The sequence below is a fragment of the Aquarana catesbeiana genome, linkage group LG05 (assembly GCF_042186555.1).
Source record: "Aquarana catesbeiana isolate 2022-GZ linkage group LG05, ASM4218655v1, whole genome shotgun sequence".
Lineage (NCBI taxonomy): Eukaryota > Metazoa > Chordata > Amphibia > Anura > Ranidae > Aquarana > Aquarana catesbeiana.
Window position 1 is genome coordinate 559,341,120 of NC_133328.1, and position 24,410 is coordinate 559,365,529.

At 39.8% G+C, this 24,410-nt stretch overlaps 1 protein-coding gene across 1 annotated transcript in view; it reads right to left on the bottom strand.

Annotated features, from left to right (window-relative positions):
- CNGB3 (cyclic nucleotide gated channel subunit beta 3) overlaps positions 1–24,410 on the bottom strand; it is a 427,114-nt gene that overhangs the window by 50,702 nt on the left and 352,002 nt on the right. Inside the window, exons 16-17 of the mRNA XM_073631915.1 lie at positions 4,720–4,838; positions 2,851–2,997 (exon numbers count right to left, since the gene is read on the bottom strand). Coding sequence (XP_073488016.1) covers positions 2,851–2,997; positions 4,720–4,838 — 266 coding nt within the window. The remainder of the gene's footprint in view (positions 1–2,850; positions 2,998–4,719; positions 4,839–24,410) is intronic.

A 24,410-nucleotide genomic window follows, 5' to 3' on the forward strand; every position in this document is an offset into this window, starting at 1 on the left:
AAGAACGTCAGGGGCTGGCGGAGTTTTACTCATGCGCAGTGTATGTAAAGCGTAACACGCGTGCGTAGTACGTACGATCTGTGAGCGGAGGATGGAGTACCGGAGGCGCCAATCGTGATAACAAAGGTAAGATCTAAACTTGGGCCTATACTGCTTATAGATTGAGGCCTATATTGTAACAAGATTAGGAAAGTTTCACCTGACATTAGGGTTTGTCTTGTGTTGTGTCTTGCAGAGAAAATGGATGGCTTCAATGACCACAACTTCCTCCCCCTGTTGATAGACAAATACAGGGAGCTGCCCTGTCTGTGGCAGATCAAACAGCCCCAATACAATAATAAACAAAAGAGGCAGGCAGCGCTAGAGAAACTGTTGGAGTTGATGAAGCCGGTGGTCCCCACGGCAACCATCCCCTATTTAAAAGCCAAAATTGGTGGCCTGAAGAGCACTTATCTTAGAGAGCGCAAGAAGGTCACAGAATCCCAGAGATCCGGAGCTGCAGCAGATGACGTTTATGTCCCCAGGCTGTGGTACTATGAGAGACTGCGATTTCTGTCAGACCAGACTGAAGTTAGGGAATCCCTCTCAACCCTTCCTTCCACTCTTCCTTCCACCCCAGCTGAGGCTTCCGATGTCCAACCTGGGACTTCCAGCCAGGAAGAAGTGGAGGAGCCCAGCTAGAGCCAGGTATAGCATTGTTCTACAGATTTCTGGTCAAGAAATAAATGATGTTTACTAGATGTTATTATTGATCACTGCTGATTTAATAAAGTGTTTTACATATCAGTAGACAGTAGTGGGCAAAAATAATTGGGACAAGAATGAAAAATGCTGGGCTCAGAATGATAGTCTGTTATATTTGTTAACATTCAATTTGCAACAATCATGAGGTGAAAAAATGTGTGTGATTGATGAATAAAAAACTCAAACTATGTCCCTTTTTCATACACAGGAAGACCTCAGCTAGGAGGAGGAGGCTGTGGAATGTGTCACACAGGAGGAGGCTGTGGAATGTGGCAGCCAGGAGGAGGTGGGAGTTAGTGGCAGCCAGGAGAAGGCGGGGCTAAGTGGCAGCCAGGAGAAGCCTGGGCCCAGTAGGAGCCTGACCGAATCGCAGGTTCCTCCCCTCCGCCTTCCAAACAAAAGACCCAGAAAGGGGAGTCACGTGCAAGATTCACCACTAAGGCTGATTCAGGAGGCTTCTGCGTCCCTCAGATCCACCCCCACTCCTGAAGAGGCCTTTGCCTGCATGGCTGCCACCAAACTACAGGGCATGCAGGAGTGTCAACGCCTCCTGTGTGAGGACCTTATTTATAAGGTCTTAACTAAGGGGGTGAGGGGCGAAATCACACACAAAACCCACCTGAGTGAGTTGGACCATCCTCCTCCTCCTGCCATAACTCCACCACCACAGCGTGGAAGGAAGTGTGGAAGGAAGACCAGAGAGTGATGACCCTAGGTTCAGTCTGGTCTGGGAAAAGATGCAGGCTCTTGTATGACCACAGCCTGGGGACACAGATGTCATCTGCTGCTTTCAGGATCTCTGGGACTTCTGGACCAGACTGCACTCCCTTAGATAAGGACTCCTCAGGCCACCAATTTTGCAGTAAAATAATTGATGTGTGCCCTGGGGGCCAAAGGCTTCACCAATTTCTGCTGTTTCTCCAGCGTTGCCTCCCTCTTTGGTTATGAGCCCTTAATAAAGGATTTTTTGTTTCAATTGGACTCGCCTATGTGTGTTTCCCTTCAAAAAGGACAGTTTGTTTGTGAGGAGGCAGGTACATTTCAAAAATACAATGTGAAATTAACAAGAGACACCAACATCAAGCAATCTCCTTGAGATTAAATAATACAAGATAATAATGGTGTTGTGGTAACTTGACACACAAAACACACACAAAAATATTCAGGATGTAAAATCAAAAAATAAAAAAAATTAACAACAAGATCAGGCTTGAAAACAATACAAACCGAAAAAAAAAAAAAATCAGGCTTGAAAAAAAATACAAACCAAAAAAAAATAATGTATATATTTTTTGTCAGATGTGACAAATCAAAATATATTGATGAAATCATGATAAATAATAAGGAAAGAAGTTTGTAAGAACTCTGTGTGAATATCAGCAGCAAAACAACTTAATTCTTCTCACATTATAAAGAAGAAGAGAGTGCGCTACATTAAACAATTTTAAACATTGCAGCCTGATGAAAGTGCTCTATCCATTCTGAATGCTAATTTTACCAGACCGAGCTGTTCCGTCTCTGAATTTCTTCTGAGCATGCGTGACACTTTGTGCGTCGGAATTGTCCACACAGGGACGGAATTGACGCGATCGGATTTTGTTGTCAGAAAATTTTATAGCCTGCTCTCAAACTTTGTGTGTCGGAAAATCCAATGGAAAAAGTCCAATGGAGCCCACACACGGTCGGAATTTCCGACAACAAGCTCCAATCGCTCATTTTCCGTCGGAAAATCCGACCGTGTGTACGGGGCATACCAGTGAATGTGGTTTTAGTTTTGGAAAATCCATCAAATGTTAAAAGCAAACAATTTTGTGAAGTACTTTTGAAAGACAGTGGTCATGTGATCAAATGTACAGATGAGAATTTCCGTATGAGTGTTCATTCAAAAATGTACTAGTGCCAAAGCTCTGAGCAGATGGGATGCACTCCCTGTATGCATATCAAGCTTTTATTTGCACTGAACTGTAATACCTTTGGAAATTGCACTAACATTTAATTTATTATTTTATTGAGGACCTTCAGACCTAGAGTAGAGCGTGATAAAGAGTCATTCATGGAGAGTATGAGGGCTTCCCTAATATTTATAGTAAACAATTAAAATCGTACTTGGCTTTCTTTGTCAGCAGTTTGTTCGACTCTGGATAGTGGATCAGGATTTCATTGAGATTCTTCTTATCTAAAATGAAGAGGTTAGCAAATCCATGTGCCACCACATTTGCCGTTCGCCTATTTCCACCTCCAGCAGAGAGCAGGCTGAAATAGATTTAAGTTTACAGTTAGCATTGAATTTGTTTAAAAAGTGTGGGACAGGAGACTACAATTACTCATTCTAATTAAACTAACTGGCGCCTGTCCTACCAGATTTCCCTATTGCTAATGAAATGTTCTGCTTTCAGATTTTCCTCTAACAACAAGAAATGTTGTCCTCACCAGTCATTTTAGAAAACATGATAAAAGGTACTCTTTAATGTGTGTCATCATTTTGTTCTGTGTATAACACTTCTTCTAACTGCTCTACACTTGAAGAGTCAAAAGTACATGGGGGGGGGGGGGGGTGGATGCAACAGCTCCTGAGGCTTGGTGGTGTCAAGATTTATGTTCTCCGAGCACCAAGAAGTGAATAGGGGGCTTCCACATGATATAGACATGTGCACACTGAAATATTTCGTTTCGGAATTTCGTTTTCGTCTGAAAAATACATTTATTTAGTTACTCCCGAAATTCGTTTTTATTTATTTCGTTTTTCGTTAAAAATTGCATTCGTCCGAAAATCCAAATTAAGGTCGAATCTGTCATTGAAGGCTTATGGTGTCTGTCGAATGTTCAAAGAAGATTCGACGGAGCAGCTAAACTGTACAATGCCGTATAGTTTACCTGCTCCGTCGAATCTTCTTAGAACTTTCAACAGACACCATAAGCCAAAGTACGTGTGTACTTAGTTCTAGCTATTTTACTGCTCCACCTCTTTGGTTACAATCAGCCAATAACATTCATCATCATCATTATTTTTATTTACCTTTCCTCCCCTACGTCGAATCTTTCCTCCCCTACGTCAAATCTTTCCTCCCCTACGTCGAATCTTTTCTCTCTACGTCGAATCTTTTCTCTCTACGTCAAATCTTTTCTCTCTATGTAGAATAATCTTGGACTAATAGAGTTAAGGTTAGGCACATTCGACCACAGGTTTGATGGACAGATTGTTATTGTCATCATCATGTCGAATCTCCTATCTATATCGAACTGTTGTAGCAACGAAAACGAAAATAAAGCATTTGTTTATGTCGGATCTTTCGTTTTTCTGACTCTGCACTTTCGTTATCGTTTGTTAAAACGATAACGAAAATACCTGAAATTCGGACGAAAATGCATTCGGACGAAAACGAATGCACATGTCTAATATGAATGTGCATTGGGAGACTTTAAATGATGCCACTTCTTAACACTAGGGAATTACATGTGACAGTCCCATAAAAAGAAATTTGTAGGTTTATTTGTATCTGAATTGTTCATATATAATTACACACAAATATTAGGGACCAGACAACCACATCCCTAGATCATTCTCATGGCTGCCTGTGGGAACTGGCTGTAGATGTGATTTAACCAAGAGGCATTGCCAATAGGTAGGAAAAACATCCATAACATATTATACTACCCAATGTTCCATGATACTAAGATGAGAACCTAGAATGATACTAGCAACTCTGTGCCATTTAAGATTGCTCCCATACCTAACTCTTTCAAAGCAACAGACATATAAACTTTGTCAAGTTGTTGGCAAGTTGAACCATATTGACACCTCAGGGCTCTGTTGGCAAGATATCTTCATCAGAAATCCGTCTCATCCACTTGCTGGATTAAAAAACAAAATGATTGTCTCACGCCCAGTCAAAGCCGAAATATTAGGATCTGTCCTTCAAGGAGTGATTATACTTCTAAAATCTATAAAGTGTATGCTGTAACATTGAACTAAACCTGATTTCTCCAAACACAGCTCCAGCTTTCAGTGTAACAAGGACTTTCTTGTCATCGGGTCCACCTAGAACTTGCACAGCACCTTGCTTGATTATGTACATCTCTCTTCCAATTTCTCCCTGAGTTAGAAAAAACATTTTAGATACATTTCTGTACAAAAGAATAACAGAACAACTGTTAGCTAGACTCTAGAGCAGTGATGGCGAACCTTGCTTTGCTAGATGTTTTGGAACGACTTTTCCCATGATGCTCAACTACACTGCTGAGTGCATGAGCATCATGGGAAATGTAGTTCTAAAACATCTGGGGTGCCAAGGTTTGCCATCACTGCTCTAGATAATATCATAGAATTGTAAATTTGTGATGAGCTATGAAACATTAATGTGCAACCAGTTAGACTTCAGCATCCTGAAATGTGGTATCTGACTTATGTGAAATTATTTGTGTCAGTGGTTTTCAGTGCCACAACCTGTCCACCAGAGTTTTAGGAACAGGGGATTTGGCACATTCTCTTCTGTCATTTATTTACAGTGGAACCTTGGTTTACAAGTAACGCGGTTAACGAGCGTTTTGAAAGACAAGCAACTTTTTAAAAAAAATCCTAACTCGGTTTGCAAGTGCTGTCTCGCAAAATGAGCAGGATTCAAGCCAATGAGGTGTGCAGTATCGCATTTGGCCAGAGGTGCAGGGGCGCTGGTGGCACTTGGAACGGTTCGGAGCTGTTTGGAAATACTCGGAAATACTTCATTCCCAAGTGTTTCCGAGCCTTTGAGGGTTTCCAAGTTCAGCCAAGATGTCCCCGAGTATTTCCGAGGCTCTCCGCTGCCCCCCACCTCTGGCCACATGCGGTATTGCATGCAATAGAAGTCAATGCGGAACAAATTATCTTCGTTTCTATTGACTTCTATGGGGAAACTCGCTTTGATATGCGAGTGCTTTGGATTACAAGCATTCTACTGGAACGGATTATACTCATAATCCAAGGTTCCACTGTGAACCACAATGGTTAATTTCATTTTAAAGATTAACTTATAACCACCCAAAATAATGTAAATGAACAATGAAGCTGAAACAAACCTTTTCTTGAAAGAAAATTGAGGACAGGGCAGTCATCCAGGACTGTAGGGACACATGATATAAGCATGTGTTTTCTGGGTCAGTGACTCAAAGTAATAAAACAAGGACAAGGAGAACAGAATAATGGCTGAAGGATAAAGTCCCAGAATATGCACCGGCAAAAACTGATCAGCAATGGCAGGATTTATCTGTAGCCATTACATTCTTATTCAATGCTTGTTACCTAGATGACATACATTCCTTTTGTTGGAATTTAAATGTCTCTCACTTATATATATATTATTGTTGTAAGTTGCGCACCCCCTTTCTTTATCCCATGTTTCTGTTTATCCTTAGATAAAATGGAATTAAAAGAGATGTATGGAGTATATAAAAAATGAACATACATACTCACTTCCATGCCGCAGCATCAGTATGATGCTGCAGCCGTCCCCCCACCCCTGGATGTACGGTGCCTTGAAAAAGTATTCATACCCCTTGAAATTTTCCACATTTTGTCATGTTACGATCAAAAACGTAAATGTATTTTACTGGGATTTTATGTGATAGACCAAAACAAAGTGGCACATAATTGTGAAGTGGAAGGAAAATGATAAATGGTTTTCAATTTTTTTTACAAATAAATATGTGAAAAATGTAGCGTGCATTTGTATTCAGCCCCCTTTACTCTGATATGCCTAACTAAAATCTAGTGGAACCAATTGCCTTCAGAAGTCACCTAATTAGTAAATAGAGTCCACCTGTGTGTAATTTATTCTCAGTATAAATACAGCTATTCTGTGAAGCCCTCAAAGTTTGTTAGAGAACCCTAGTGCACAAACAGCATCATGAAAGCCAAGAAAAACACCAGACAGGTCAGGGAAAAGTTGTGGAGAAGTTTAAAGCAGGGTAAGGTTATAAAAAAATATCCCAAGCTTTGAACATCTCATGGAGCACTGTTCAATCCATCATCTAAAAATGGAAAGAGTATGGCACAGCTGCAAACATACCAAGACATGGCCTTCCACCTAAACTGACAGGCCGGGCAAGGAGAGCATTAATCAGAGAAGCAGCCAAGAGGCCCATTGTGCACTCCACAAATCTGGTCTTTATGGAAGAGTGGCAAAAAGAAAGCCATTGTTGAAATAAAACCATAAGAAGTCCCATTTGCAGTTTGCGAGAAGCCATGTGGGGGACGCAACAAACATGTAGAAGAAGGTGCTCTGGTCAGATGAGACCAAAATTGAACTTTGTGACCTAAAAGTAAAACGCTATGTGAGGCAGAAAACTAACACTGCACATCACCCTGAACCCACCATCCCCACTGTGCAACATGATGGTGGCAGCATCATGGTGTGGGGATGCTTTTTTTTTAGCAGGGACAGGGAAGCTGGTCAGAGTTGATGGGAAGCTGGATGGAGCCAAATACAGGGCGATCTTAGAAGAAAACCTGTTAGAGTCTTGAGAAAGACTTGAGACTGGGGTAGATGTTCACCTTCCAGCAGGACAACATTCCTAAAATACAGCCAGACCTAAATCGAATTGAGAATCTGTGGCAAGACTTGAAAATTGCTGTTCACACTCTCCATCCAATCTGACAGAGCTTGAGCTATTTTGCAAAGAAGAATGGGAAAAAAAATGTCACTCTCTGGATGTGCAAAGCTGGTAGAGACATCCCCAAAAAGACTTGCAACTGTTATTGCAGCAAACGGTGTTCTACAAACTATTGAATCAGGGGGCTGAATACAAATGCACGCCACACTTTTCACGTATTTATTTGTAAAAAATATAGAAAACCATTTATAATGTTCCTTCCACTTAACAATTATTTGCCACTTTGTGTTGGTCTACCACATAAAATCCAAATAAAACACATTTACCTTTTTTGGTTGTAACATGACAAAATGGAAAATCTCAAGGGGTATGAAAACTTTTCAAGGCACTGTAAGCCTGAAAACAGAACGATTGCATGACTGCTGATTGCTCAGTTATTAGTCTTCATAGAGCGAAGAGCAGTGACTGTCAGTCATCGCTCTAAGCTCTGCCCTTGCAGCACACACTGGAGTACTGGGCAAGAGAGGGAGCAGGAGCAGCTGGCACTGAGAGCCGGAGCAGGCTGTCAGTAAGGAAGCCAGGTGGATCCCAACAATATGGTCAAGATCCTTCTGGAGTATGGAGCGGCTCTGTGACGTTAGCCAACAGTGGGCTTTAGCCCACTGTCAACTGATTCTGGATCATTGGGTTAGCAAAAATAGCAGAATACATCTTGGCCTAAATTGATGAAGAAATTAGATTTTTTACATGGTTTTATTTTGTATGTTTTATAGCAGAAATGTTGAAATTGTCTGTTTTTGTTGTTTATAGCGCAAAAAATACAAAACGCAGAAGTGATCAAATACCACCAAAAGAAAGCTCTACTGTATTTGTGGGAAAAAGGACATACATTTTTTTTTTGGGGTACAGCATCGCAAGACTGCGCAATTGTCGGTTAAATTAACGCAGTGCCGTATTGCTAAAAATGACCTGGTCATGAAGCGGGGTAAACCACCTGTTGGGCAGGTGGTTAATGCAATAATTTAGTTGTACTGACAATACTTTATTATTGTTCTTTAGTCTCTTATATAGTGGATGTTTTTGTATTTACAATGAAGCTTAGTGAATAAGGTGAAGCTGTGTTCACTTTGAACAACCATTCATGTGCTAGCATAATTCAGTTTTTAAAAAAATTTCCTGCACGCGATTGTGCATTCAAACCGAACATCACTTTTCTAGCTGAGCAGCCTGTTTTCCATTGAATAATCCACTGACTTCTCATTATTTTCAGGGAACAGCAAGCTGTCTACACCTGAAATCTTTGTGCTTCACCCCCACCTCCTCCCCTCATCTGTAAAAATTTCAAGGTGGCCACAGTGTTTCTGATAGACTTTTCATGTACCGTATTTTTAATTCTAGAGAATGCAGCACAGAAATTAGACTATTTTACATTCATTTGTTATGGGTGATGCATGTGGTTAAACTGATACATTCAGACAAAACATCTTTTTTACAAAAAAAATAAAATAAATGTTCAGGCAATTTTGTGGTTTAGCTTTGTGGCAGATACAGTAGAAAATATGGGAAACGAGTGATGATTAAACAAGGGAGCAGTGTGAAAGGCACATAATCAGTTAGGTCAGAAATGTCATGCCTTCTCTGTGCGGGTCCTCTAGATGTCAGATAACCATTTCATACACTTTTCATTTTTCAAATAATGATGGAATTGCTGCCTCGGTTTTGAGCTGGTAAATTGTGTTTACTTATTGTTAGATAATATATACTGTTAGAATTCCAGAGTGGTTTTCTTCTGTATATCTAAATCATAGCGGCTATGGCTCTTAAATGATTATATCTTGTCTCCTAAATGAAGACATTTGCAGTTGGTATTCATGTTGTTTTGAAGGTTAAAGCTTTCATTTGTTAAATGCACTTTCCAAAGCTGTCAAAGCAGAAAACAGATGTCTGCATAAAAGCCTTTATTTTGGTGGTACCCATATTTTTGAAGGAGTCATTTTAACAAATTGTTTTAGAGTGCACACCTAATTCATACAGCGCAAGGAGTCATTATTCAAAACAGCAAATAAATAAAATGCAATATTTATATAGCAAAAAAGTTACTCTACCATAACTACTGAATAACTTAACATTTTTTTACATGGAACATTAATGTGTAAGTTCACCTTTTCGCCAAAAAATAAAAAGGTGAATGTACTGCATATTATATACTGTATATATATATATATATGTATATATATATATATATATATATATATATATATATATGTATATATATATATATATATATATATATATATATATATATGTATATATATATATATATATATATCTTATACATGCACAAACACTAGTAGTAGGCACTCATAGAAATTTCTCTCTTGGTGTCTCACTATCTAACTTGCAGATTGCCAACCTCTTATTTGCATACTTTTAGGAGCGTGGCCATATAAGGGTTGATTTACTAAAGGCGGTGGCATCACTAGGGGTTGGTTACTGGGGCTATAGCCCCAAATCTGGGGCCCATAGCCCAGAGTATCTTACCTAGGGTTGGGTCTGGGCTCCATCTGCTCAGCTGGTGGCCAGGGGGAGGAACATGACTAGTTAATGTTATCAGGCACAAGTTCTTATCTATATTCAGCAGTTCCAACAATTTAATTATTGTCCCGAGTATGACAAATAGATTGTGCACTTTGTAAAGTGCAGTTGCACACTGCAAGTGCATTTGCTCCAGAGCTTAGTAAATGAGGTAAAGCTTTACTTTTCAAAATACACTTAATCACGTGCAAGGAAAAGAAAATAAATAGCATTTTTGCTTGCACGCAATGGGATGATGTAAGTCAGCAGAGCTTCTGTTCATTTACTAAGCTCTGGAGCAACTGCACTATGCAAAGTGCACAGCCTATTTGCCTTTAGCAAATCAGCCCCATAGAGCCAATATGGGACAGACAGAGCCACAAACCAAAACCCAGCAAATCACATCCACAATAGGAAAAGACACAAAGTGTAAGAGGATGGACACCACCAGCAAGTAAAATCAGTTATCTATGCATGTAACCAGATGTGTCACCCCCAAAAAAACATCTCCTGCGGTATCTGGAAAAAATGTAGAAGAAAATGTTTTACTACAAGAATGAAAAGACTACAGAAGACATGGCAGTGTGAAACTGACCAGCATGTAGGCAGGTGTAATGCTGCAGTGTGTTTGCCAACTTAAAGGTGGCACAGTGTTGCATCTTCAGGTTGGCAGGAACTTATTAGGGACTAAGATGCCCCCTGTTATGGACTTCAGATGTTGATCTTGGTAAAGCCAGTGCCTGTGATTAGCACTGAAATGGTATTAGATTTGGGTGGCCATTTTTGCACGCCCATGATATATGTATCACAAGCCCACCCTTTTCATAGGGAATCCTGCAAGAGAGATGAATGAGACAGTCACTATGTATATTTGCAGCTAGAGCCATGTGGTTCCCCCATGTCATGGGAGTGGCTTTGCTCCCGAGAAGAAGAAGTAAAAATTCAAAATGTAGCACTGTCTGAAAGTTGTGCTTTCCTAAGGGAAGGCATAATAATAAGTATAATAAGTTTATGGCAGGACCATGAGTTAAACAGCAGCAGAGCAAGCACCACAGCACCCCCTCCATTGCATATGAACTGTACCACACTGTAAGTGAACTATGCCACAGACTGAATCTGTTACCAGCTATTATTTGTAACCGTTTTTGCCAATCATATGGACTGTAAAGGACACAATAACTTAATGTCTGCGAGCCGACAGTAAAGTTTACAAAAGTTTCTGCAATGCCTCTTTACTGAATATAAACACAAGATGTATGTGTCTTTATGAGACTGGATTTAAAGACAAGTTAATGGTAAGTAATGGGTAATGTGCAGAGCAGAAAATTGTATTTATTATGTACAACCAATACCAGGGGAATGTATCATGACATGTTAAGAGTTAAAAAACTGGTGGTGCCTGGCTGGAATGGTAGGAAACAGAGGGAGACGGTTTCAATTCCCCCTTTTCCTCATGGGATAGCGATAGGAGCAGGCAGTTTCAAGTTCCCCTGGGAGCTCATGGCCTCTGCTAGGCTGCGTGCCTTTTTAAAAGAAAACCAGCTTATACTGGTACCCCAAAGGGTATAAAATAGGGGTTTCATCGAGTCAGGCTCAGTCGCCTCAGAAGTCAGAGCTGTGGTGTTCTAGGAGCTTGTCTTCATTGGACAAACAGCGTCTTCTGAGGCAAAAAGATGAGCCTGATGCGACGGCAGATCGAGAGAGCTGGCGAGGATGGCAGCGAAGAATGGATCCGGAGGTGTCTAGACCTACCTCGTTCCTGGTATGCGGCGGCCGAAATAGGACAAGCAGCAGGAGAAAACTCCATTTGGGGATTCATGCCGCCTCCAGAAGAGGAGGGGGAGCCACGGGAAGAAGTTCTGAGTTGTAGGCGAAGAGGCGACGTCACCTCCGACCCTTGGTCTGCGAAGAGGAGGTGCATTCCGCACTGAAAATACTCCCCTTCACCACCTTGGGCAGCTTCGGAAGTAAGCAATATGTGGCCCTCTCCTTGCAGGCACAGAACCATGGGAGGCACGGCCGAAGGAGGAGCCAACGCACAGCGGCCTTTTTCAAATCAGCCTGAAGAACAATCTTCACGACAATGGATGTCGTCAGCAGAGGTCGGAGCTGGGTCAGCGTCAGCCCCGGCACCAACTACAGCTCCTATCGCTCTAATGGGCAATCCACAGCAGCAAGATGCTGGTGAGTTAAATTCTATTCCCATCCTATCCAACATAGCTGAATTGCTAGCTAAATTAGTGAAAGATATTTCAGCTAAAGGACAAGCACAGGCTATGCCAGCTAACACTATCCAGGAATGAAATATTTCAGCTGCAGAGGTATGAAGACAAGGATGAAGATAGAAGAAGACCTGTTTCCAGGCCATTCAACAACTAGTTACAGGATTTTTGTATTTTTTTGGAACTTTATGCGAGAAGTTTCCAGAAAAAAGCACGGGACTTTTCCAAAATTTAGATATTGTCCTAGAAGCGTTTAAAAGTTTTGGAGATAATGCTTGGTATAATTATGACAAAGCTTTTCATCAAAAATTTCGGTACATCCTTCATTGAAATGGGGAATTAAAGACTTGGGCCCCTGGCTCAACCTCTTTCTCCCTCAAAGATCAGTTTATGCCAAACAGAACTCCAATATTCAGTCCTCGACCAATTCCATTTACGAGAAAGGAATTTGCTTCAACTTTAATGACGGCCAGTTCAGATTGCCAAACTCATGCAAGTATAGGCAAGAGTGTGCCTTTTGCTTGTTTCTAAAGCTGTGACCTGGGGTCACAGCTTTAGAAACAAGAGGATTCTAGTAAGAACAGATAGGCGCACATCCAGTATCAAAGTGCTTCAAAAAAATGTCAGCTAATCAACAGCAAGGGAATATTTCCAAAGGCATCAACCCCAGTGAGATGGCAAGAAATGCTCCCTTGGCTCCAGGCTTTTCCAAACAAGTTGAGGGCCCAACTCTTAATTGAAGGTTTTCGAGATGGTTTTTGGTTACCTACATTCTCTGGTCAAGGATGTAAATTGGTTAATAATCTGAAATCAGTTGAGAAATTTACAGACATTAAATTAATAAAGAAGTTAGGGAAGGTAGAATGGAAGGTCCTTTTAGTTCCCCACCTTTTATTAATTTTAGGATTTCTCCTTTGGGCATTGTCCCAAAAAAAGATAGGAATTATTTTCGATTAATACATAATCTTTCGTTTTCCACAGGGAAGTCCCTTAATGACCAGATAGATGGTAACATGGCATCAGTTACTTATGCTTCTTTTGAAGACTCACTTATAAAGCTGCGATGTTTAGGTAAGGGAACTCTCATGGTAAAGGTGGATATCAAATCACCCTTCCGCCTTTCACCAATTAATCCGCTATGTTTTAATTCCTTGGGTTTTTTCTTTCAAGGGAATTTTTTCTTCGACAAATGCTTACAAAGAGTTAATAGTTAATTATAGTAAACTAATTATAGTTCGCTGTCTTGTTTTTATTTTGAATCATTTTCTTCTTTTTTAGAATGGGTTATTAGTATAGAATCCGTCTCTCAATTTATAATTCATTATCTAGATGATTTTTTGTTTTTAGGTCCGGCCAATTCTTCTGATTGTTTTTTATAGAGAGTTAGAGTAGAGAAATGTTTAAATTTGTTATCAATTTGGCATTCCTTTGGCCTTTCAAAAGACGACTTGTATGGGATTCTTACTTATCACCATTGATACTAATTTAATGGAGTTCAGGGTACCTAAAGAAAAAATAAACAAGCTTAGGTCGATAGTCTTAATTATAATTCGTACAAAAAAAAGTGTGTTTAAAAGAGATGCAGTCACTATTGGGCCTGTTGGCTTTTGCCTCCAGGATTATGCCGATCGGCAAAGTTTTTTCCAGAAGATTGTACTTAACAATTTCTGGATTAAAATCCTCCTTTTCTCATATACGAATTTCGCATAATATGAGGGAAGATTTATTAGTGTGGCTGCAATTTCTTACATATTTTAACGGTATGGCTATGTGGCAGGAGGAATTTATTCTAGATAAGGAAATTCTCCTATTCACGGATTCGGCTGGTTCTTGCGGTTTTACAGCAATCTGGCTTTCCCATTGGTGTGCTGACCATGGGAATCCCAAATGGCAGGTAAAGGGTTATTTTAAAAACATAGTTTTACTGGAATTATTTTCAATGATTGTGACCTTAGAGACCTGGGGTCACAGCTTTAGAAACAAGAGGATTCTAGTAAGAACAGATAACAAGGGAGTGCTCTATGCTATAAACTGCCTAACATCCAAATCTCCACAGGTCATTGTCTTGCTGTGCCATATGATCTTTAAATGTCTCAGTTTGAATATCTGGTTGAAGGCGGTTCATGTGGCGGGGAGGGACAATGACTTGGCGGATTTGTTATCTCGCCTGCAGATGGACCGTTTCTTCCAGCTGTTTCCAGATGCTGACCAGGTGGGAAGATCATGTCCACCCAATTTATGGGACCTTCTTTAGGGTCTATATAGGAGTATATTAAAAACTCTGTGGTGCCTTCAACTTGGGCTGGAGATCAATCGGCTTGGTTACTTTGGCTTTCCTTCTTAAATTCTATCCAAAAACCAACTGGGTCTTTTTCCGAAGGTTTAATTTTGCTATTTTTAGATTTCTTCTCTGGAATTTCATTTTTTATCAAATTATACAATTTTCCTTCTCGTTTACAATATTTCTACGTTAAACAGGCTTTGAAAGGATACAAGAGAAATCATTTTAAAATTGATCATTGCAAATCTATCACTCCTGATATCTTAATTAGACTTTGTTCTGTAACAAGTCAAGTTTTCCCACTTTGAGTCATTATTGTTTAAAGCAGTATTTTCTGTTACATTTTTTTGCACCTCTCAGAGTTTCTGAGCTGAGTGTTATTTAGGCTATGGATGTTATTATTTATGATTCTATGGTTAAACTATTTATTGGACATTCTAAAGCAGACCAATTGGTAAAAGGAAAATGGATAAACCTTTATGCTTACAGTGGCTCCCCCATTTGCCCAGTACAATTACTAAAAGATTATTACAAATCAGACCTCTAGTTGGTTCCGGGTTTTTTGTTCAAGAATCGGGTACTCCTCTTAGCAAATACCAATTTATAAGCGTCTTTAAAAAATGTTTGAGAAATTTAAATTTACTCGGTGCTCAGCTTACATCTTATTCGTTTAGAATTGGTGCGGCTACTGAAGCATCAGGGTTAGGATTGGATGATAGCATCATAAAAAAAGTAGGTAGATGGAAATATGACAGTTACTTATTATACATCTGGCCTAATCATTCTCTTTGGCCAGGGAGCAGGCCAGACAAACACTACACATTGCCATGGTGTGAAGTGTGCGCATGTTTGGCTACTACCCACATCTATGAGAATAGATAAAATGAAAAGTATACTGATAAAAAACAATCGCTGCAAGATAAGTTGCCAGTGTGAGTGTGAAATGAATGTGAATATAAGTACGTGCAGAAATGATGAATGTGTGCATGATATAACTAAATTAATTAAGAGTATATATATCAAATATATATAAATGTACATGTCTGTACAAAAAATATGTGCCAATAAATAGTTGATATGTATAAAGTGTTAATGTGTGCAAGTGTATGTATGAACTTGATGTGTGCCAACCCCACTTCTTTTGTTCTCGCATAGCATATAGGGATGGAGGCATTTTGGTGTTTTTGCTCCAGGTTGAGACAGGTCTCATAGTTACATAGTTACATAGTAGGTGAGGTAGAAAAAAGACACAAGTCCATCAAGTCCAACCTATGTGTGATTATGTGTCAGTATTACATTGTATATCCCTGTATGTTGCGGTCATTCAGGTGCTTATCTAATAGTTTCTTGAAGCTATAGATGCTCCCCACTGAGACCACCGCCTGTGGAAGGGAATTCCACATCCTTGCCGCTCTTGTAGTAAAGAACCCTCTACGTAGTTTAAGGTTAAACCTCTTTTCTTCTCATTTTAATGAGTGGCCATGAGTCTTGTTAAACTCTATTCTGTGAAAAAGTTTTATTTCTATTGTAGGGTCACCAGTACGGTATTTGTATATTGAAATCATATCCCCTCTCAAGCGTCTCTTCTCCAGAGAGAATAAGTTCAGTGCTCGCAGCCTTTCCTCATAACTAAGATCCTCCAGACCCTTTATTAGCTTTGTTGCCCTTCTTTGTACTCGCTCCATTACCAGTACATCCTTCCTGAGGACTAGTGCCCAGAAGTGGACATCATACTCTAGGTGCGACCGGACCAGAGTCTTGTAGAGTGGGAGAATTATCTTTTTATCTCTGGAGTTGATCCCCTTTTTAATGCATGCCAATATTCTGTTTGCTTTGTTAGCAGCAACTTGGCATTGCATGCCACTGCTGAGCCTATCATCTACTAGGACCCCCAGGTCCTTCCCACCCTAGATTCCCCCAGAGGTTCTCCCCCCAGTGTATAGATTGCATTCATATTTTTGCCACCCAAATGCATTATTTTACATCTTTTCTACATTGAACCTAATTTGCCATGTAGTTGCCCACCCCATTAATTTGTTCAGATCTTTTTGCAAAGTTTCCACATACTGTGGAGAAGTTATTGCCCTGCTTAGCTTAGTATCGTCTGCAAATACAGAGATTGAACTGTTTATCCCATCCTCCAGGTCGTTTATGAACAAATTAAATAGGATTGGTCCCAGCACAGAACCCTGGGGAACCCCACTACCCACCCCTGACCATTCTGAGTACTCCCCATTTATCACCACCCTCTGAACTCGCCCTTGTAGCCAGTTTTCAATCCATGTACTCACCCTATGGTCCATGCCAACGGACCTTATTTTGTACAGTAAACGTTTATGGGGAACTGTGTCAAATGCTTTTGCAAAATCCAGATACACACGTCTACGGGCCCTCCTTTATCTAGATGGCAACTCACCTCCTCATAGAAGGTTAGTAGATTGGTTTGGCAAGAACGATTTTTCATGAATCCATGCTGATTACTGCTAATGATACCGCTCTCATTACTAAAATCTTGTATATAGTCCCTTATCATCTCCTCCAAGAGTTTACATACTATTGATGTTAGGCTAACTGGTCTGTAATTCCCAGGGATGTATTTTGGGTCCTTTTTAAATATTGGTGCTACATTGACTTTTCTCCAATCAGCTGGTACCATTCCAGTCAATAGACTGTCTGTAAAAATTAGGAACAACGGTCTGGCAATCACTTGACTGAGTTCCCTAAGTACCCTCAGATGCAAGCCATCTGGTCCCGGCGATTTATTAATGTTAAGTTTCTCAAGTCTAATTTTAATTCTGTCCTCTGTTAACCATGGAGGTGCTTCCTGTGTTGTGTCATGAGGATAAACACTGCAGTTTTGGTTACTGAAGCCCCCCGATTCCCTTGTGAAGACTGAGGAGAAGAATAAATTCAATACCTTCCCCATCTCCTCATCCTTTTTAACCAGATGTCCTTCCTCATTCTTTATGGGGCCAATATGGTCTGTCCTCCTTTTTTACTGTTTACATACTTAAAGAATTCCTTGGGATTTTTTTTGCTCTCCTCCGCTATGTGTCTTTCATGTTCTATCTTAGCCATCCTAATTGCACCCTTACATTTCTTGTTGCATTCTTTATAAAGTCTTAATGCTCCCTCAACCTTGTATTTTTTGAAGGCCTTCTCCTTTGCTTTTATATGCATTTTTACATTGGAGTTAAGCCATCCAGGACTTTTGTTCTCTCTTTTAAATTTATTACCCAATGGGATGCATTGGCTAATGCCCTTATTTAATATGCTCTTAAAGCAAACCCATCTCTCCTCCGTGTTCTTTGTTCCTAATATTTTATTCCAATTTATGCCCTTTAGCAAGGTTTGTAGTTTAGGGAAGTTGGCTCTTTTGAAATTCAGTGTCTTTGTATTCCCTTTATGTTTCCTATTTGTGTGATTTATACTGAAACTAATTGACCTGTGATCACTGTTACCTAAATTGCCCCGTCTTTCCACATCCGTGATCAGGTCTGTATTGTTGGTAATCAGTAGATCCAGTAATGCTTTATTTCTAGTTGGTGCGTCTACCATCTGACCCATAAAATTGTCCTGCAAGACATTAAGGAACTGGCGAGCCTTAAATGAATGCGCGGTTCCCTCCGCCCAGTCTATGTCTGGATAATTAAAATCCCCTTTATGATAACACTTCCCATCCTTGCTGCTAATCCAAAAAGTGATAGGAGCTCTGTCTCCACTTCCTCCCTCAGGTTAGGGGGCCTATAGCATACTCCCACTATTATTTTGACAGGTTTCACCAATGTCACTCAATGGAGCGTACTTATTGGGATGCTCCAGTCCTGGATTGGCCTCCCTGGCACTTCCACCTCTACCCTTCCTGACTGTCACCCATCTACTCTTTGCTAAGGCCTGCACCTCTTTGTCTCCACCCGCCTCTGTGCTGGCCCCTGCCGGCACCTGCCGTGTACATTCCTGGCTCTCCTTTAGTATGGAGGGACTTCTCAGTGCTGACAGTTGCTTCCCCAGATTCAGAACCTGGGCTTCCAGGGAAACAATGTGCTTACATTTTGCACAGCAGTATTCGCCCTCGATCGGATGATCAAGGAATGCATACATGCAGCAAGATGTACAAAGAGTCGCCTCTCCACACCCGCCGGGCATCGTACCTATTAAATTTAATGAGGATTGGGGATTATACCCTGTCCAAATTACAACTAGCTTCCTGACACTAATACTCAAGACAATACACAGGTACTCAACAAGACAATACACATTAATTTCTAGTTCTCTATTTTAGGAATTAGGTAGACTACACCTGTGTTTTCCCCCACCAGATGTATTATTCGTACATCTGGGGGGGGTGATATTGGAAAAAAGAAGACTCTGGGTCTTTTTTTTAGAATAAGGGATGATTTACACAGGGTTCGGCCTTTTGCCGAATACTGTGATAATCTTTTCTGAGGTGATTCAAAGACTAGAATGGCTTTTTTCCCCTGCAATGCGTCCCTTGGAAAAGGTTAGAATAGGGGTGAATAAAGCAGTTGCTAAATTATTACAGGGTTTGGTTATCTTCTTCTTTAGGCGTGTAGAAATGGAGGGTGGTATTGAGGGTTTGTATAGAAAGGATGGGATTAATTTATCTGAAATTGGGACGGATATTTTTAATGCAGACTTAAATTCTTGTGTTGAAATGGCCGCAGTGCGGGGTTCTGGTTTTAGTCCCACCTGTCTTTGGGAAGTTGTTCATTCTGAAATATGTTTATGCAACCTGAGTCGTAGTGGCTAGGTGTGCGAAAGTTTATATATATATATTTGAGTGATAATTTATCTATTATCTTTATCCAATAATAAACGACCGTGGCCTTATTTGTTCCAACACTTGTCTGTGTTTTTTATTCTTTAGGTTAAGTTTTATTATTTAAGGATTCTTGACCGCTGTCCCATGAGGATTACCCTCGTGATGGTGCTTTACCCTCCTCAAGTTGTGGCAAGCAACAGGTGGCCTGGGTCCCCAAGCCACATGGACCTCAAGTATTCAAACTATCCTTGGAGTGCTATTCTGAACCACTGAAAATGGAGGGGCCTGCAAGGGAGTGTGTAAGTAGGGGTCAGAGGGAATGCAAATCAGGAGGATGTAGTGTGCAGGGTCTCAAACTCCCCATCCATGTATGCATATGAGCAGAAATTGGAGGTCTGCTTAGACTTGGGGCAGTGACAACATATAGACGATGGTCCTTGGATAGCCCTGTATTATTGTAGGCCACTAGCGAAAAAGTTCGGACACATGTTGCAGTTATGGAAACCTACAAGCACCAGGGCAATTCTAAACAGCAAGGGTAGGCCAGAATTTACCGGAGACAATGAACATAGGCTCAGCTTTAATACAGGAATTAAAATACTGCAAAGGATACAGAAGTAAAATTGCCCAGCAGCAGGACAGTGGATAATAGGGTATTCTGGATAATCGGGTAAAGCAGTGTATGCCTCACTTTTATTTTAGCTATATTGGGATAGGGGTGCTGTGAATGTTACATAGTTACATAAGGATAAGGTTAAAGGAGAAGTATGTTTTTTTACATTTTTTTTAAGACTCATACTTACCTAGGTGGATGCAGCATCTGTCCCCCGGTGCCTCTTACACTGAGAACTGAGTGAATGAACACCGCCAATCGCTCGGTTCTCATAGGTTCGTAAGCAGAGAGCTGCAGACTGTCAGTCACAGCTCTCTGCTCTGCCCCCTCCTCGCTCACTGGAGTGCTAGGCTGTGGAGGCGGTGACTGGCTCAGGCTCTCAGCGGCTCACTGAGAGGCTGAGCTGGGTGTTGGTCCAGGGATCTGGTGGATCCTGACTCAGTGATCGTGATGACGCGGAGCCTGGATTGACTTCTGTGACATCAGCAGAAAACAGACTTCAGCCCGCTCTCTGCTGAAAACGGGTCACAGGAGTGCAGAACAAACTGCACTCCTGTGATCCATAGGAGAAGTACAGCCAAACAAGCTTCTGCTGTACTTCTCCTTTAAAAAAGCACTAGTCTATCAAGTTCACCCTCTATGTCTTTGAGAGTTTTATGTGCTTGAAAAAAATGAGCTCCTAAAAGCATAGACCAATTTGCAAGAGTGTAAAAAAAAAAGTTAATTTTGTTTCCCTTTACCTTTTTCTCCATCAGACCCCATACCAGTGGTTAGATAAATCCCTGGATCAACCTACTGAATTAAAGTATCCCCATAGGCCTGTATATTATGCTGAGTGAGGAAGATATCTAAAAGTTTTTTTAAATTATTAACACATTCAACTAATATCAATTCCTGGAGGAGAAAGTTCCACGCTTTTACTGCTCTGACAGTAAAGGTCTCAGTTTAAAGCTTTATTTTCCTATCTTGGGATACAGCACCATACACATTAGTTATGTGCAATGGTGTGTATAATATTACGTGCAGGCTGCTAAAAATCCTCCCTGCTGTGCCTTCTTGCCGCCACTGGATACCGTTCTGAGCAGCTGTCTTCTTGAGAGTTAACAGCAGTCGCTGCTACAGAATTATATATATATATATATATATATATATATATATACTATATATATTCTTACAATCTATGAACTGTCCTCAATCTAGAAGTCACATCTATTTACATGGACTTATTGTGGATCTTATACGTGTTTTCACTTTTGAATCAAGATTGGTGGACATTGTGATTTTTCTACTTGTTGACACATTTGCATTTTATTATGTGTATATACATTGATGAATTTATGTTTATACAGGTATAAACCATTATTCTTGTACATTTGACACATTTATAGTGTTGCACTGACACTTTACTTGTTTGCACATTTGCACATTTATTTCTATACAGCGCTGAACTTTATTTTCATTTTTTTTAATTCATAAAAATTACATCAACGCATATTTAAGATGAGGCAGAGCCAGTGTTTTATAATGGAACAGAATTATGGATTTATCTTTAAAATATATTTAAAATATAAAGTATTTTGCTAGTTTTGTTACCTGCAGATTGGCATTGTAAACTGTTGCTTAGGCTGTCCGTATACTCTATGATCTAATTATACAATCTCTGTAAAATTTCCTTTATCATTACCAAACCTTTTTAAAACAAGGACAAATGAGTAGGGAGGCTTGTGACACCATTGTCATAATGACAATGCCCTAACATGGCCATGTGGCCATGGTCAATGATGCCATAAGCATCTGCACCCCTTTGTGTATGTGAAGCTGCGGGATGGGGAATCCCCTGTCCAAAGCTCATTGGCCTGACACTCACAGATGCTGTCTGCATTTGGTCAGAACAAACCTGGAGCTAAGCCCAATCTCATCCCATGACTTAACACAGTACTGCACTTTATAGACTTAACCTCGTGACAGCCAATGTGAGAGTGTGACATGGTTTAGGTGCACACGCATTGTTTTTTGTTTTTTCTCAAATAATATAGTGGCATACTGCAAAAAAAAAAGGCAGTCACAAGAGCAAATGGTCATTAACAAGTTAATGCTACACTTTGCACACCCAAACTTAAATATGGCCCTAGTAACATGAAATTAAAATGGAAACCCCAAAATACTGCCTCTAAAGCAAAAGCCACTCTTTTTTATAGAGAAGGAGTAGTTTTCCCTACTTTCCCTAAAATGTAGTGTAGTCCCAAAATACCCCTCCTCCCAAAGAACAAAAGCTCCTGTTTAGGAAAAACTTGCCAAAAAGAAAAAAAAGCTACAGATAGAACAGCTAAAAATAACTTCTGACATAAAAGTGACCACAAAATTAAAAAAAGGATAAAAAAAGATTTTACCAAAGAGCAATGAATCTGAATAAAAGTACAATCTCCAAACTGACCCTAATCTCTTCCTGGGCAGTTTGTCAACTATTACATATCCTTTACCTACTGCAATTTCCAATACACTGACACTATTACTGCCCTGTGCCCCCCCCCTTCTTTTATGGTGAGGGATATGGCTTATTCAAAAAGCTTACAAGCCTGCAGGCCATAGTTCAAAGGCCATGTAGTGCATTTTTTTAATTCCAAAGGGAATCTACATATAAATTCGCCAGGACCACAAATCTTGAACTTGTAGGATTCACTTTGAAACCATAGTAGCAACAAGCTCAAACCTCGTCTCTAATGATAACCTCACATTTTTCCTAAATTAAAGGGAAATACAGAAAACATATGCCAACCTATTATGATTTAAAATCATAGAGCAAAATCTAATTTTTCATTTATACTGGGGTATATACTCCTCTTCAAATTATATATCCATCTGGTTTGTAAACTAAACAAATCTTTGTCATAATTACTCCTTCTCAAATCCAGATGTAATTGATTCAGAACCTAAACAAACACAATGTACTGTAAATTAAAATGTCATCCAAAAATAGTTCTAGACAATATAACGTATTACTGTTCAAATAACCCTCTTTCAATGGTCTGATGGTCTTACCAATGTAAAAAGCATTAAATATTTTTCAACCAATATAGTATGTTACAGACTCTGTAGAGCAATTAGCCTCATGATTTAAACTCTTTCCTGGTGTTAGTACAATTTAATTTCCTTCTTTGATGTATTTACAATAATCACATTCTTACATTTAGATGTCCCTTTTCTAATACATGGGTCTTTTTTGTATCTAAAATTATTATTTTTTTTTTACAGAAGTTTTTTTCAACGATTTGCCCTGCCAACCCACACAGTTTTATGTTACTTAATAAAACCCTAAGGTTTAAAACTTTATGTATTTCATTCCTCTGTTCAGTATATGGTTAGGAATCCAGTTACCTTTGACTTTCTCGTTTACCCCCCAAATAATTCTGACCTATCACTCAATTTTGCTTTTATAACAAGCTCCCTTGAAAGTCCTTTTTTATATCCCCTCTCCTTTAATCTTTATCCTAAATTAAAACTATAGGCAAAACTTTTGTTTGTTTTTTTTTGTTTTTTTTTGGTTAGAGTAAGGGAGGATTTTAACCCTCCAGGTCACCAGAGCTAATGCCCCCATTGGAAAATCTCCCTTTTATTACTTTTCTGGGGACAATCAAAAATTTTGAACTTTCTTTCACTTTCAATGATAATGGTAAACAGGACAAATAGAATGCATCTTCCTAACAGGGCCAAAGGTAATGATAAATACTTGACAGGTGTTATAATTCCTCTCTACTCTATTCAAAACAAAAAAAATGCCTTTAGTTATACTTTAATCTTTGTTCTTACAGTTCTAAATCTGATTCTTCAGAATAATGAATTTTCACCTAAGATATTGTACTCTTGGTAAACCATTTAGGGTATGTTTTGGGTGATGACTATCAGCCCTCAAAATATTCTTCTTCTCATTTACTTTAACCCAGAATCTTCTTGTCATATGAATCAACTTTTTTTAAATGAATCCTCAGACCCTGTCCAAAGCATACTGACTTGTCCATAAAATGATGCCATATTGTTTTTGTTATATTTTTCACATCCTCCTAATACTCATCTTCAGAAAAAAAATTGGTGTTCCCATTAACTCAGATACAAGTTAATATACGAAGGTGCACAAATCGTGACCATCGTAGATCTTTGTGCCTTGGTTAGGTGGGACTCGAGTAAACAAACTCAAAAGTATCGTGAGTCAGGATGAGATACAGTATTCCTCTTTGGGGGAGAGGGGGCAAACACAATTATGCCTTGGGCCTGTAGAAAATAAAAGAAACACAGTGAGGGTAAGGCAGTGAGCACCACAGCACCCCCCCCCCATAGCCACTTTGCCATATTATTTGGAATTGTTTCCGTCATATGTCTGGGACTGTTTGAACATGTGATTGGTACTGGATCTTTTTAAGCTTCCACAGACTTATGTGTGGGGAAGAGAATAGCATGTAAAATGGGTGTGGCTGCCACATGGATGCAGGCAGTCAAATAATAGCAAGGTAGCCTTATCCTGGACTGACCTCAAGAAGATGCAGTGCACAGCCAATAGCTGGGCAATCCCTAGTTAGTAGTCAGTTCAGGTAGGGGTGATAGTGGTTTGAAGAC